At 42.4% G+C, this 13,753-nt stretch overlaps 2 protein-coding genes and 1 non-coding gene across 3 annotated transcripts; all 3 read right to left on the minus strand.

Annotated features, from left to right (window-relative positions):
* Window positions 1-1,473: 1,473 nt before the first annotated feature.
* Window positions 1,474-2,226, minus strand: LOC133308484 (secreted RxLR effector protein 161-like). The gene has a single exon (XM_061509113.1). It carries the CDS (start codon window positions 2,224-2,226, stop codon window positions 1,474-1,476), a length of 753 nt encoding a protein of 250 aa, XP_061365097.1.
* Window positions 2,227-5,798: 3,572 nt separating this feature from the next.
* LOC133308486 (cytosolic sulfotransferase 15-like) lies at window positions 5,799-6,842 on the minus strand. Its single transcript, XM_061509114.1, has one exon. It carries the CDS (start codon window positions 6,840-6,842, stop codon window positions 5,799-5,801), a length of 1,044 nt encoding a protein of 347 aa, XP_061365098.1.
* A 4,735-nt stretch (window positions 6,843-11,577) lies between these two features.
* Window positions 11,578-11,682, minus strand: LOC133308487 (small nucleolar RNA R71). The gene has a single exon (XR_009751167.1). It is a non-coding gene; the product is annotated as a small nucleolar RNA R71 (small nucleolar RNA).
* Window positions 11,683-13,753: the final 2,071 nt, after the last annotated feature.

The following is a 13,753-nucleotide window of genomic DNA, read 5'->3' on the forward strand; positions in this document are numbered from 1 at the left end:
ATTTAAATTGTTGTATAATTATTATGTGATTTGGTTTGATGATATTAAAAAATGTTATTTATCCATTTTGAGATTTGTTGATAATTTTAATGTTGGATATTTGAGAAGCATTGAAATATTGGTAATGAATTAGTTTTAGATTAAGGTAAATATTATATCTTGTGAAATTGTACTATATGTTGATTGATTTTGTATTTATAAATGCATATAATATGTTTTTTGTTTTTGAATTTTTTTTTTTTTGGGAATAACTTCATCAAACACCGTACACGAATAATAGTGTCTCATCTCTGTCAAGTCTCTTAAAGTGTCTAATCGAAGACTTAAAATTTTGTCTGATGTGTATATCACCCGGCTGGACAATATGAGAAACATCAGTTACATATTTCTACTCCGAGAAACATAAAATACATCGATCGCGAAAGTAAAGCAAGCTGATAGATAACTGATTCAACTCTACACATAATCAGATAAAATCCAATAAATCTAAAACTCAACTTTCTCGCTCCAAAACCTCGTTTAACATTAGTTACGGCGAAAGTCTCACAAAAAATGGTACTCTATCAGACTATGTGTTAGACAACCGCATAGTCATTGGGACTTGCGACACCCATTTATTTTGAAAATGAAAAAGCTACAACAATATTTAAGCTACATGCACGATTATCAAGAGTTAGGCCTCATTAAGTTAGTTTTTCTTCGATGATTTTGAAATAGTTTTTCTGCCATTGACGCGGAAAGGTAATTTACCCGATCCCTTATTTCAGCTCTCCTGTAGAAGTTCTAGATTTATTTACCTCCAGTTCTTTCAACGTCACAAAGCTACTAAGTTTGATTATGGTTTAAACTGAGTGGTGGTTTCAAGTTTAATAACATAGCACAAAATAAGTAAACCCTACATTGAACATAAAGACAAGAAAGAAACAACTATAATTGATAACGTTTAACACACTTCCTATCCAACTGATTCTGGATAGTAATAATTGAGGTAGCTAGCCACAGGTTTCCAGGACTTCTGACTCCTCTTTATTCTCGGAAAGAAAAAGCCACAATAATGGTAATTCACAGGTCCTTTAATGGTGTTTCTCTCAAACACACAAACAAGTCTATGAATATACCTCTTTGAATTACTTTTTCTTTCTAGCCTTACAAACAATGGTTTACATAGAGCTATTTATAAGCAATAGCAAATAACAAATCTAGGAACTCTAAAACACATTAATTGTCCACTAACAAATTCCTAAGGGACACATCTCTTCATAACATAAACCCTTTCATTTTCTATTTTCTTTTATTTAATTTAAAGTTTAAACCCAACAAAACTCCCCCTTAAACTTTAATATCTCTATCGTCCTTCATTCCCATCTTCTTTTTGCAATTCTCAAACAACAACGTGGGCAGGGGCTTCGTGAAAATATCTCCAACTTGATCTCGGCTTGCCACATGACTGAGCTCTACCTTTCCTTCTTTGACCTAATCCCGGATGAAATGGAATCTGACATCAATATGCTTGCTTCTTTCATGGTTGACCGGGTTCTTTGCTAACTCGATCACTGATTTGTTGTCAACCCGGATCTCAGTTGAACCGACTTGCTCTTGCTCCAACTTGCTCAATAAATTTCTCAGCCAAATTGCATGGCACACGCACCACGAAGCAGCTACGTACTCAGCTTCGCATGTAGATAGAGTTACAATGGGTTCCTTCTTCGATACCCAAGTAAACGCTGTATTCCCCATAAAAAATACATAGCCAGCCGTGCTCTTTAAGTCATCCACATCTCCGCACCAATCACTATCCGAGTAGCCTGTCATCTTGTACTTGTCCGACTTCGAGTAAAGAAGTCCTTGAGAAATTGTTCCTTTTACATATCTTAGAATTCTCTTTGCCGCCTTCCAATGAGTATACTTCGGCTCTTCCATAAATCGGCTTATTATTCCAACACTCAAACATAGATCCGGCCTCGTACATGTCAAGTACCTCAGACTTCCAACTAGACTACGATAAACACTCGGATCTACTTTTTCTCCTCCATCATATCTTGAAAGTTTAACGCCGGGTTCCATAGGGGTTGAAACTGGGTTGCAATCACTCATTTTGAATTTCTCTAAAATTCCTTTTGCATAGGCTTCCTGAGAAACGAAGATCCCGGATTTTTCTTGTCTGACCTCCAGACCAAGAAAGTACCTAATCAGACCGAGATCTGTCATCTCGAACTCCTTCGTCATTTTCTTCTTAAAATCTTGAATCATTCCTTCATCATTACCCAAGAAAATCATATCATCAACATATAGAGCAACAAGTAGAATTTTACCTCCTTTCTTCTTTACGTATAGTGCGTGTTCATACGGACATTGTTCAAGTCCATCCTTCTTGAAGTAATTGTCAATTCTTGTGCTCCAGGCTCTTGGGGCCTGCTTCAAACCATACAAAGCTTTCTTCAGTCTCAATACTTTTCTTTCTTGTCCGGCTTTCATGAATCCCGGAGGTTGTTCCAGATACACCTCCTCCTCGAGTACTCCATTTAAGAATGCTGACTTCATGTCCATCTGATAGATCGGCCATCCGAACTGGGCTGCTTGAAAAATTAACAGCCTGATTGTCTCCATTCTTGCTACGGGCGCGAACACCTCGTCATAGTCAATGTCGGTCTTCTGCTTATACCCTTTCGCCACTAGTCGGGCTTTGTATCTTTCGATTTCCCCTTAACGTTCATTTTCTTCTTGTACACCCATTTCACACCAATGGGATGACTTCCTTTGGGAAGTTCGGCTAACTCCCATGTCTTGTTCTTTTCTATTGCTTTAATCTCCTCCTCCATGGCTGATTGCCATTTCTCATCTCGGATTGCTTCTTCAAAACTCACTTCTTCAGAATCTGCCAACAAACATACCAAGTGTGCTTCACTGGTGGAATAATACAAATCTTGTAGACTCCTCAACCTTGGTTGTCTCAAATCTTCTTCACTATCAAAATCATTTGGATTTTCTGGAATGCGGGTCGAGGGTTGTCCAACCTCAATTGATATGTGTCCGGGTTCCACATTGACCCCGGATGGACTACTCCAGTCCCATACATCTTCCTCATTTACTTTCACATCTCGGCTCACCAACACCCTTTTACTGACGGAGTCCAGCAACTTGTACCCCTTCGTCTTCTCATCATAACCAATGAACACGAACTTTTTACTTTTGTCTTCAAGCTTCGTCCTCAACTGATCCGGTATGTGTGCATACGTAACACTCCCAAAATTTTTAAAATGACCCATTGAGGGCTTCTAACCACTCCACGCTTCCTGCGGGGTTTTATCATTCAGACTCGAATGAGCACATCGGTTCTGCACGTACACTGCACACTGTAAGGCTTCTCCCCAGAACTCCTTTGGCATGTTCTTTGTTTTCAGCATAGATCGGACCATATCCAAGATAGTACAGTTCTTCCTCTCAGTACTCCATTTTGTTGGGGTGAGTATGGCGCGGTCAGAAACCGCCTTATCCCGTGTTCTTCACAATATCTTTTAAACGCTATTGACACATACTCCCCACCTCGGTCTGAATAGACCGATTTGATGTATCTTCCAGTTGTATTTTCAATCATCACTTTAAACCTCTTAAAGGTATCCAGCACCTCGAATTTTTCTTTCATAAAATAAACCCAAGTCTTACGACTAAAGTCATCAATAAATGAGACAAAATACCTTTTTCCACTAAAGGACCCCAGAGTTATGACAGGTCGATATGAATAAGTTCCAGAGGTTGCTTAGCCTGGTATCTCTCCGTCCTTTGGAATGGGCTCCTTGCATGTTTTTCCAATACGCAATCCTCACAAAAATTTCCTTCAGAGTTTATCTTCGGCAGTCCCACCACCATGTTCTTCTTCATCATCTCGGTCAGACCACCATAATGAAGGTGTCCAAACCGTCGATGCCACAGCGACATCTTGTCCTCCACCTCGGCTTGCAGACAGCCGACCTCCGTGCTCCTCAGACTCAGCTTGTACATTCTGTTCTTTTCCATCTGAACTCGGGCTATCAGACGCCCTTGTATATCTTTCAATAGTAGAACTCGGTCTCTCATTAGAACCGAGTAGCCCTTTTCCATCAACTGTCCAACGCTCAGAATATTGCTTTTGAGCTCAGGCAAGTAATAAACGTCCCGAATCATACCAACTCGTCCATCCTTTTGCAAGAAACAGATCGTACCTCGGCCCTTTACATCAATTTTGGACGCGTCTCCAAAGGAGACATGTCCGGCTTCCACCGTTTTCAACTCCTTGAACAGATGTTTGTAACCACACATGTGATTACTGGCACCAGTATCCAAACACCACTCTGACTCATCCTTTGAACTTGTTTCACCATGGGCTTGCATCAGAACTCCTCCATCTCTTATTTCTCCTTCTGCAGCGAGGTTTGAAGTTTCGTCAACTCTTCTTTCTTCTCGGCAATCCTTAGCGAAATGCCCAACTCAGCCACAGTTGTAGCATCTGTCCGAGTTGCAGTCCTTTGAGTAGTGACCATATTTGCCACACTTATAACATTCTATATTACTATGATTCGACCACCGGCCTCTTCCACCTCGGCCACGTCCTCTACCTCTCCAGTTTTGCTGACTCGTCTCAGCTCTTTCTTCATGTTTCACCTCCTGACCTCGGCCACGACCACCTCGGCCATTTCCACGTCCACCTCGTCCACGACCTCTACCTCGGGCATTCTGAGAGTACAACACCTTTTCATCCTTAATTGTTGCTTTTGTCTGGAGTGCTTGCTCAAGAGACTCCTCCTTATTTTTCTTCTTGTGTTGTTCATGCGCCTCAAAGGAACCTGCTAGCTCGTCAACAGAGAGCGTAGACAAGTCCTTGGACTCCTCGATTGCACACACCACGTTCTCGAAGTCGTCTGTCAGTGACCTCAGAATCTTTTCTACTACTCTGGAGTCGGCCAACGCCTCTCCATTCCGCTTCAACTGGTTCACAACGGTCTGAACCCGGGTGATGAAGTCCGACACTCCTTCGGTCTCCTTCATTTTCATGCCTTCCAACTCTCCTTGTAGAGTTTGAAGTCTGACCTGCTTCACACGATCAGCTCCTTTGTAAACCGTCTCCAAAATATCCCAAGCCTCCTTTGCTGTTGCTGCCCCTCCTATCTTCTCAAGGCCACCGATTTCTTCAACAGCTTGAAACATTATACAAAGTGCCGCTGCATCCTTTGTTTTTTATGCCTTCAACTGTCTGAGTTGATTTTCTGAATATCCTACTGTCGATTCTGGTTCTACGAATCCATCTTGCACCAATCCCCAACTATCATGGGCTCTTAGAAGAGCTTTCATTTGGATGCTCCAATTTTCATAGTTCGTCTTTGTCAGACGAGGCACTGGCAGACTGTTCCTCTCCATTGGTTCAAGCTTTGATACCAATTTGTAATTCACAGGTCCGTTAATGGTGTTTCTCTCAAACACTCAAACACACAAACAAGTCTCTGAATATACCTCTTTGAATTACTTTTTCTTTCTAGCCTTACAAACAATGGTTTACATAGAGCTATTTATAAGCAATAGCAAATAACAAATCTAGGAACTCTAAAACACATTAATTGTCCACTAACAAATTCCTAAGGGACACATCTCTTCGTAACATAAACCCTTTCATTTTCTATTTTCTTTTATTTAATTTAAAGTTTAAACCCAACAATAACATTGATCCATGCCAAACTACATTTCAGCAACAGATAAAGTTATCCTTTAGCAACTCTTCATATATATAATAAACCCTGATTTAGATGATCACTGTCTTGCTTGCACTATTAAGAATTCATCGTAAATGAAAGTCCCGATCCACTTAACTTTTCCTCCATGATTTTGGATAATTTTTCCACCATTGAAGGAGAAAGGTAATTCACCCAATCCCCTACTTCAGCCTTACGAAACAAGTGCTTTTTCCAAATGTTCGTGCCAGTTGCTCCAGAATTATTTACCTCCAATTCCTTCATCTTCTCAAAACTACACAGCTTTATTATGTTTTCAATCACTCCACTATTTTCCTCATCTTGAGTGAAAGGACAACCCAAGAATTCAGCCACTCTTTTCACGTGAAAATTGACATCTTGTTTAAGATCCTCATACTTCAAGAACAGAACCTTGTGTGGTCTAGCTATGCTCTCATTCCAGTAACCAAGCATTTGGTTCCAAGATGGACCAAAGTCAACTAACCCGTTGCAGTACATTTCAAAAGCTTCCTCTAATGTTAATGCAAATTGAGGGCCTACGTTAATTGCGTTGAGGAAAATCCAGAGAGACACAAAAGTGTCGAAAGGGTTCCTGCATATATAAATGATCCTACACTTGGACTCCTTGATTGACTTAGCCAATAAAGGGAATGGAATGTGAGTACCAAAAAGTCTTGGCTCGATCATGTTGGAGAGGTTAGGAACTTGGTTATGTGCATCCCCATAAACGGTGTGTTCAAAGACAGGCACAAGGTCATGGGGATTTGAAGTAAGCAATGGATGGTTCTGTGAGGATGAAAAACGGTGGCGGTTGATAATGGCAAAGGTAAGGGCTTTCAACCATGTGGTGCCTGATTTTGGAATGGTGGCTACAACAACATCACTGTCTTTAGCTTGGAAGTGTTTCTGAATAATGTTTATGGTTTGGATGAAAGCTGAAGAGAACCAAAACCCTTGGAATAGATAGAGATAAGGGGATATCTGTAGAATGGAAAAACCCTTCTCTTTAGGAAGAGAGAGAATAAGATCCTTACAATCTTGGCTTAGATTATCTTCTTCACTTGCTTCTTCCCCATCCCTTGATTGGTTTTTTGTGACATGTGTGAGATCTGTTGGAGCCATTGGAGTAGAGTGCTAATGGTAGCTTGCTTGTAGTGATTGGCATGAGAATTTAACTCACAAGTAGCTATCATTTATATGATAATTTTTTCTATTTTGTTTTCTCTTAATTTCAAATGACTTTATATGAATCTCGTATATTTTTATGTGTGTGTAGAAGATAATTTTATCTCCAGAAAAACATGAAACCCATTATTTATAGCATAAATTAGTGATTCTATAATATCCCTTGGGTCTCGTGAAACCATGGGCAATATATTTAATATTATAATTAGATAAAATAAATGGAAGGATATGTAGATAAGTTTGGAGACAAAGTAGGTGTAATACACTGTAAAGGCAGTGCAAAATCTTAGAGATAAAGCCATGTCTTGTGTCATTGGCTGAATTTTTTAAAGGGTCTTTGCTACTCCAGATTTTTGAATAGAGTTGTTTGACCGATGACCTTAAAGCAGATCTCATCTTGGTTCAAGATTTTCACAAGTCATAGAGTTTTTGAGATGCATGACCGACAAGGCCCTTCCTTAATTGTGAGCTTTTTGACCATAGTATACTCCTTTTTATAATTGGGCAAATTTATTGCCTATATAATGGGAACTGTACCATTGGGATCTATAAGCCCACTATGTTTCCTTTAGGGATGAGTCACTGTATGAGAGATACCCTTAGCTTAGGTACAGACCAGGCTAAGAGGTATTATGTCAAGCAATAGCAAGACAATAAGTAAGTGCAGTAAGCAATAGGACTCAAAGTAAATGGGCAATATAACGATACATAAGATGCCTTTAGGATGTGCCCATGGGGGCTATTTATAGGGAAAATGGTGTGGGTTGGTGAGGAGGGGTCAACCCTCCTTGGGATGTACTCCTATGATAGCAGTGTTGGGCGTGTTTGGCGCTGCCATTTGGGCAGCGCTGCACCTTCTGTGTCTGGCGATGTCAGCACTGGGCAGAGGGTAGTTTTCCCTTTATGGTGCCTGTGGCTGGCGCCTTTGGTGGTTAGCGTCCCGAGATGGGACATTTCGGTGTATCCTTTGGACGTACTGCAAGGTTGGAGGGCGCGAGAGTCCACGTCAGCCCTTAGGGCTGGCGTGGGTTGGGCCTGAGGATTGGGCCTGGCCAGCTGGGCTGTACCAGCGCTTGGGCCATCCGGAACAGGAGCCCCCCTAGCTTGGTAGCATGCGTTGGATGGTGCCAAGTTATTGTCTCTGGGCGTTACCTTTAGGGAGATTCATGAGCGGTGTCGCCGCCTTAATATCGTAGCAGACCCGCGTTGGTGCCCGGTCGTAATTACTGGGCGTTCTTGGGCTGATGTCGCCTAGTTAGGGATTTTGGGTGTCTTTGATTGGTATCAGAAGACCAACGGTTTTGTCCTTCATGCTTCCAGGGGTACTTCAGGTCTTTCGTCCTTCTGACGCGAAGGGTGTCTCTTCGGTTTTCGTGCACGTTGTAATGATGGACTCTCCATCATTACAAGCAGTTGTATTGTTTCGAGGCACGGCGCATTAATGGGACGTGATTGGTGTCATATCACCTTGAAATTACTATCGTGCCCCTTATCACAACCGCCCGTTAATGACGGTTACGGCATCTGACGGTCGGAATATCAAGGGGCAGTTCGTGTGAGTGCCACCTTGCACTCATTTCTTCTTAAAAAGGGGGACTTGCTCTCTCTTGAGGTCTTCTTCACGCTGATTATTGATCTACTGTTACTTCTATTACGCTGCGCTTCTTCTTCCTTACCTTAAAGCTTCTTCACTGTTCGCATAACTTCTCAGGTATAGTGTCTCACTCTTTCTCCTTTAATATTCTTTGTGCTTCTTTGTACACCATTTCTTCTTCTTTTCCTGGGCACGGTAAAAGCCATGGACGTTCCTGGGTTGGGGGTAGAGGTTAAGGAGGAGGAGTTTGATGAAGCTTTCGACTCATTCGATGGCTGTTCAGTGGGGCCAGCTATGCAGGAATATCTTGCTAAGCGTGGAGGGAGCAGCAGCTTTTCCTCCAATGGTTCTTTGGTCCCTGGGGTGGAGTCATTGCCCCATGGTAGGATTCCAGAACTTCTGGGTTTCTCTGAAGATGAGATTCAGAGTCTCTTGCCTGAACGGGCTTTAGGGCCTGTGCTTCCCTACTTGGGTGAAACATCTGGTTCTCGACCGCGTGGTAAGCGCCTGGAGCCAGGGGGTGAGAGTGCTTCTTTGTCTGGCAGGCGTTAGCCAGCCAGCATTCGAGGGCGACGGTCTGGGGGTCCCAGTGAGGTATTTAGGGCTCGCCCTTCCCATCGTCGTGGTTCAGGGTCTTCAGTTCGTGCGACTAGACGAAATGGGGGTTCTTATCGCCATGTTTCACGGCGCTTGATGGTCCTCAAGAGTTGAGGCCCATTAAGTGTAAATTGTTCCACAAAACACATGTTTTGGTTATAAATCACTCCCTTCAACCTTCTTCTTTCCATATAGAGCAATTGTTTTGAATAGTGGACCAGAGCAATACCGAAAGTGGGAGTTAAGGTAGACCTGGAGCAAATTTAACATTATCTTTTTCACATATGACTATTGGGTTAGTTTGCTTTGTTCAGGACACCTAAGGCCCATCAGAAGGAACCACAAAATGAAGAGAGAAGAAGGAGTGTTGCGCAGAAAGGAAAAAAAAAAGCCTGCTGTAGTACAACAGCAGTCAAAGGAAGCAATGGGAAGCCGCCACGTCAGCCACAGCAGAGAAGGTGGAGGTGCTACCTCTGCTACAGTACGAAAGCAAAGAAGCTGAGCAATCAAAAGCCGCCACGTCAGCTGCAGCAGAAGGAGTGGAGGTGCCTCCCTGAATCCGATACTCCCACTCACAAAGGGAGCCAAAAGCAAGGGGGACCACTTCCATTTAAGGCCAAGCTGGCAAAAAGCAAGGCTACCATTGGAGAGGATTTCTATTCGGAGCTGAGCTGACAAGAAACAAAGCTACCATTGGAGAGGATTTAAACAAAGCACGACCCTTGATGAAAGGAACAATGAAGATCAAATGAAGAACCCTATAAAAGGAACAAGCAATCCTCATAAAGGAAATCATCAGCGCCCATCCTAGGACTCGTCATCTCTTTGTTTTCTTTTTGTAAAAATGCTCACCAGGAGCTAACTTCCTCTAAGTAGGTGAGGGTTCCATAGAAGTAATCCTTTTGTCTCAGGATAACTTTGTAAGGAACACATATTTTATAAATGAATTTTGAGTTTCTCTTTGGTTTAATTTATTGATTTTGTGAAACCCTTTGGGCTGGCAACCTCATCCCGGGACCACTCGGTTGATGAAACACTGACAAGGGCATGTGGAGCATTCTCAAGATCCTGTGGTAGTTTAGCCTGAAGAAAGGAGGGAGAAACACCTGGAATGAGGAGCACTGCCATGTGAATCCATGCTCTTTTGAGAAGGCAGCATGGTTTCCTTGCATATAACTCCAAGTACTATGGAGTAACGTGGAGAGTAAGGCCTTACCCTCTGCTTACCTATAGCAAAACAAGGGAAGAAGCAAAATCAACTTTTAAAATATGCTACCAAGCAGGGTTAACCACAGGGATGAAAACATGGAACCCGTAACACCTACTTGACTTTTTCTGAAATTAATCTTAACTCAAACTTCTACCACAACCTTTTCCTCACGATAACTGAACTGTGTTTTACCAGCTGATGCTCTTACTTTCATTTCGTTGACTGCTCTTGAAGTTACTTAAATTGATGCCTTTTTATTCGATGACCGTGCTAAGTCATTCACTGCTCTCATCTGGTTCAGAATGGTTAACATTGTTTAACTAGCTGCCCAGAGATTCTCTTTGTGAAGCTTAGCTGAGGATAGTACTTTCTTTTATTGCTCCATTCTACAAATTAAGTTTCCTTTAGCGCTTCTTACTTCAAAACTGCTCCCTGAGGACGATAAATCTGGGGCTACAATACCCTATATTGCTTGACACGTACGCTTGCGTATAGTTGAAGAGGGTTGCTCTTAGTCAGAGTAGATTGCTCCTGTTGGCAATCCTGATTATTACTCTGCACTCTTGCTCTCTGAAAAGATATTCCCGAGCAGCTCTCGGTTCGACCAAGCAATTGCCGCCGTTGCCGGGGATCATTTGGCAAGAAAGAGCGTTTTTAAGGAAACATTTTTGTTGTTTAATTGCAGTCTTTTTGTTTTGATAGACCTCCTCCATTTGTATGAGCACAGAACCTACAGAACTTGGACTGGAAATAGTACTTTTTGATCCAGAACCCGAGAGAACCTTCATAAATAGAAGAAGAGTTCAAAGGTTGAGAAACATTACAATGGCGGAGGTTGTAAACAATGATAACAATGGAAATCATAATCATGAGCCTGAACAAGGACCGAATGAAGGAAGAGGGCCATCATTGAATGATATGGCTGCTCCCTTCAGAAATGGTCCAGAACGAGGCTATGTTCCCTCTCCTTTGAATATCCCGAACTTTGAAATGAAACCTGCAATGTTCCAAATGATTATGAACGCTGGTCAGTTCCATGGACTACCCATGGAAGACCCTCACAGTCATTTGGACAATTTCACTGAGATAGTTGATAATTTCAAAGTTCATGGTATTTTGGAAGAAAACATGCGGATGCGGCTTTTTCCATTTTCCTTAGCTGGAAAAGCCAAAGAATGGAGGAAAACATTGCCCCCAAACTCCATCACCAGTTGGGAGCAATTGGCGGAACAGTTTGTTACCCGATTTTTCTCCCAAGCAAAACAAGCCCAAGTGAGGGCTGATATAGCTTCTTTTCAAATGTATGATGGAGAAAGTCTGTATGAAGCGTGGGAACGCTTTAAAGAGTTGATACAAATTTTCCCGAATCATGGAGTTTCTGATTGGGGCATCATTCACACGTTTTATCATGGCTTAACCCCACCATTGAAAGCAACTGTTGATGCAGCTGCAGAGGGAGATCTTTTGGATTTTACTTATCCAGAAACCTACCAGTTGTTGGAAAAACTTTCAAAAAAACATATTTCATGGCCTTCCACACGACACAGTGCTCCTAAGAAAGCAGGAGTTCTTGAGCTAAGCTCAGCTGATGCTCTTTCAGCAAAAATGGCTTCGCTCCAGAACACTATAAAAAACTGGAAGCCCATGGAACAGAAAAAACCAACTGAGCAACTTCTCTTGACTCAATCAAGTCAGAGTTGCCCCACTTGTGGAGGTCCTCATGAATATGAGGACTGTAACAATCTAGCTGTTGTGTGCTATGCAGGAGGGTATGACAACAATAACAGGAGCAATGACAACTATCAAGGGAACAATAACCGAGGCTGGAAGAATCAGAATAATGCTGGAGGTAGTGGAGGAAACTACCAGAACCGACCCCCGTATCCCAGGCAGAACCAACAAAACTGGGATAAGGGTGAAGGGAAGTCCCAATCCTTTGAGACTTCTGTCAAGGAGTACATGAATCAGAACAGCGCAGCCATGCGAAACCTAGAAACCCAAATTAGTCAGCTGGCTGGAGCACTCAAACAGAGGCAACCAGGGACACTCCCTAGTGACACAGAAAAGCCGTCTCAGGATAACCAGGAGCATTGTAATGCTATAAGCCTACGAGATGGAAAGACTTTACCACCCCCAGATTTAGTGGCACGACCTCGAAAGCGCGAACCAGCAAAACAGCCCATAGGAAAGGAAGTTGAAGAAGCCACTGACCCTTCACACCTTGAAGCTCAGACAGGACCAGAAGAGAAGGTCTAGAGCAATGAGTCTGCTGAAATCAAACCGGATGACGCAACACTTGTAGCAGACCTTGGAGCAACAAAAGTCAGTGAACCAGTTTCAGTTCCAACTTATGTTCCCCCATGCAAGAGAAGGAGTGAACCGATTGAGCCTCCTTTTCCACATAGGTTGAAAAAGCAACACGAGGATAAACAGTTTAGCCAGTTTCTTGACTTGATGAAACAACTTCACATAAACATTCCTCTAGTAGAAGCTCTGGAGCAAATGCCTTCGTGTGCGAAATTTATGAAGGACATTTTGTCAAAAAGAAGAAAGATCGAAGAGTTTGAGACCGTAGCCCTCACTCAACAATCGTGCAAGTACCTGACTAAAATTCCTCCTAAACTAAAGGATCCTGGTATAATAACCATCCCGTGTACAGTTGGGAAGAACTATCTTGGTCGGGCACTTTGTGATCTGGGCTCAAGTGTAAATCTAATGCCAGCTTCCATCTTCAAGCAGCTTGATATAGGAGCAGCAAGACCAACCACAGTCACTCTTCAACTTGCAGACCGATCTATAGCCAAGCCAGAAGGAAAAATTGAGAATGTCCTTGTCCAAGTAGACAAGTTCATTCTACCAGCTAACTTCATCATCTTAGATTTTGAAGCAGATCAAGAAGTTCCAATAATTCTGGGCAGACCATTCCTAGCTACCGGTGATGCTATCATAAATGTCAGAAAAGGGTGAACTTTCTATGAGTGTAAACGGAGAAGAAGTGAAGTTTAATGTCATGAAAGCAATAAAGTTTGATGAAGATAGCACTGAGGAATGCTCTAGCATTTCGATCCTTGACTCGGTCATAAGAGAAGAACAGCAGGAGCATTTGCAGCCAGAGATAGGCATGAAGGACTTTGAAGAGCTGGAAGAATACCTTGCATCCATCAGTTTCCACCAACCCCAGGGAAGGAAAGAAAGGGTCTTTGAATCCTTAAACCGATCAGAGCAGGAGCAAAGACCGAAATTTCCTTCAGTAGAGCAACCACCTACCTTGGAGTTAAAACCCTTATTTGGGTAAAGACAACACTCTCCCTGTGATTATTTCTTCTTTGCTAACCCATGAACAGGAACTTCAACTCACACAAAAGCTCAAAGATTACAAAGGAGCAATCGGCTGGACCATGGCTGACATAAAAGGAATTAGCCCAACAATTTGCATGCACAAGATTT

This window comes from Gastrolobium bilobum, unplaced genomic scaffold (genome assembly GCF_033153095.1).
Source record: "Gastrolobium bilobum isolate Gb01-03AN ecotype WA unplaced genomic scaffold, APGP_CSIRO_Gbil_v1 utg327334, whole genome shotgun sequence".
Taxonomy (NCBI): domain Eukaryota; kingdom Viridiplantae; phylum Streptophyta; class Magnoliopsida; order Fabales; family Fabaceae; genus Gastrolobium; species Gastrolobium bilobum.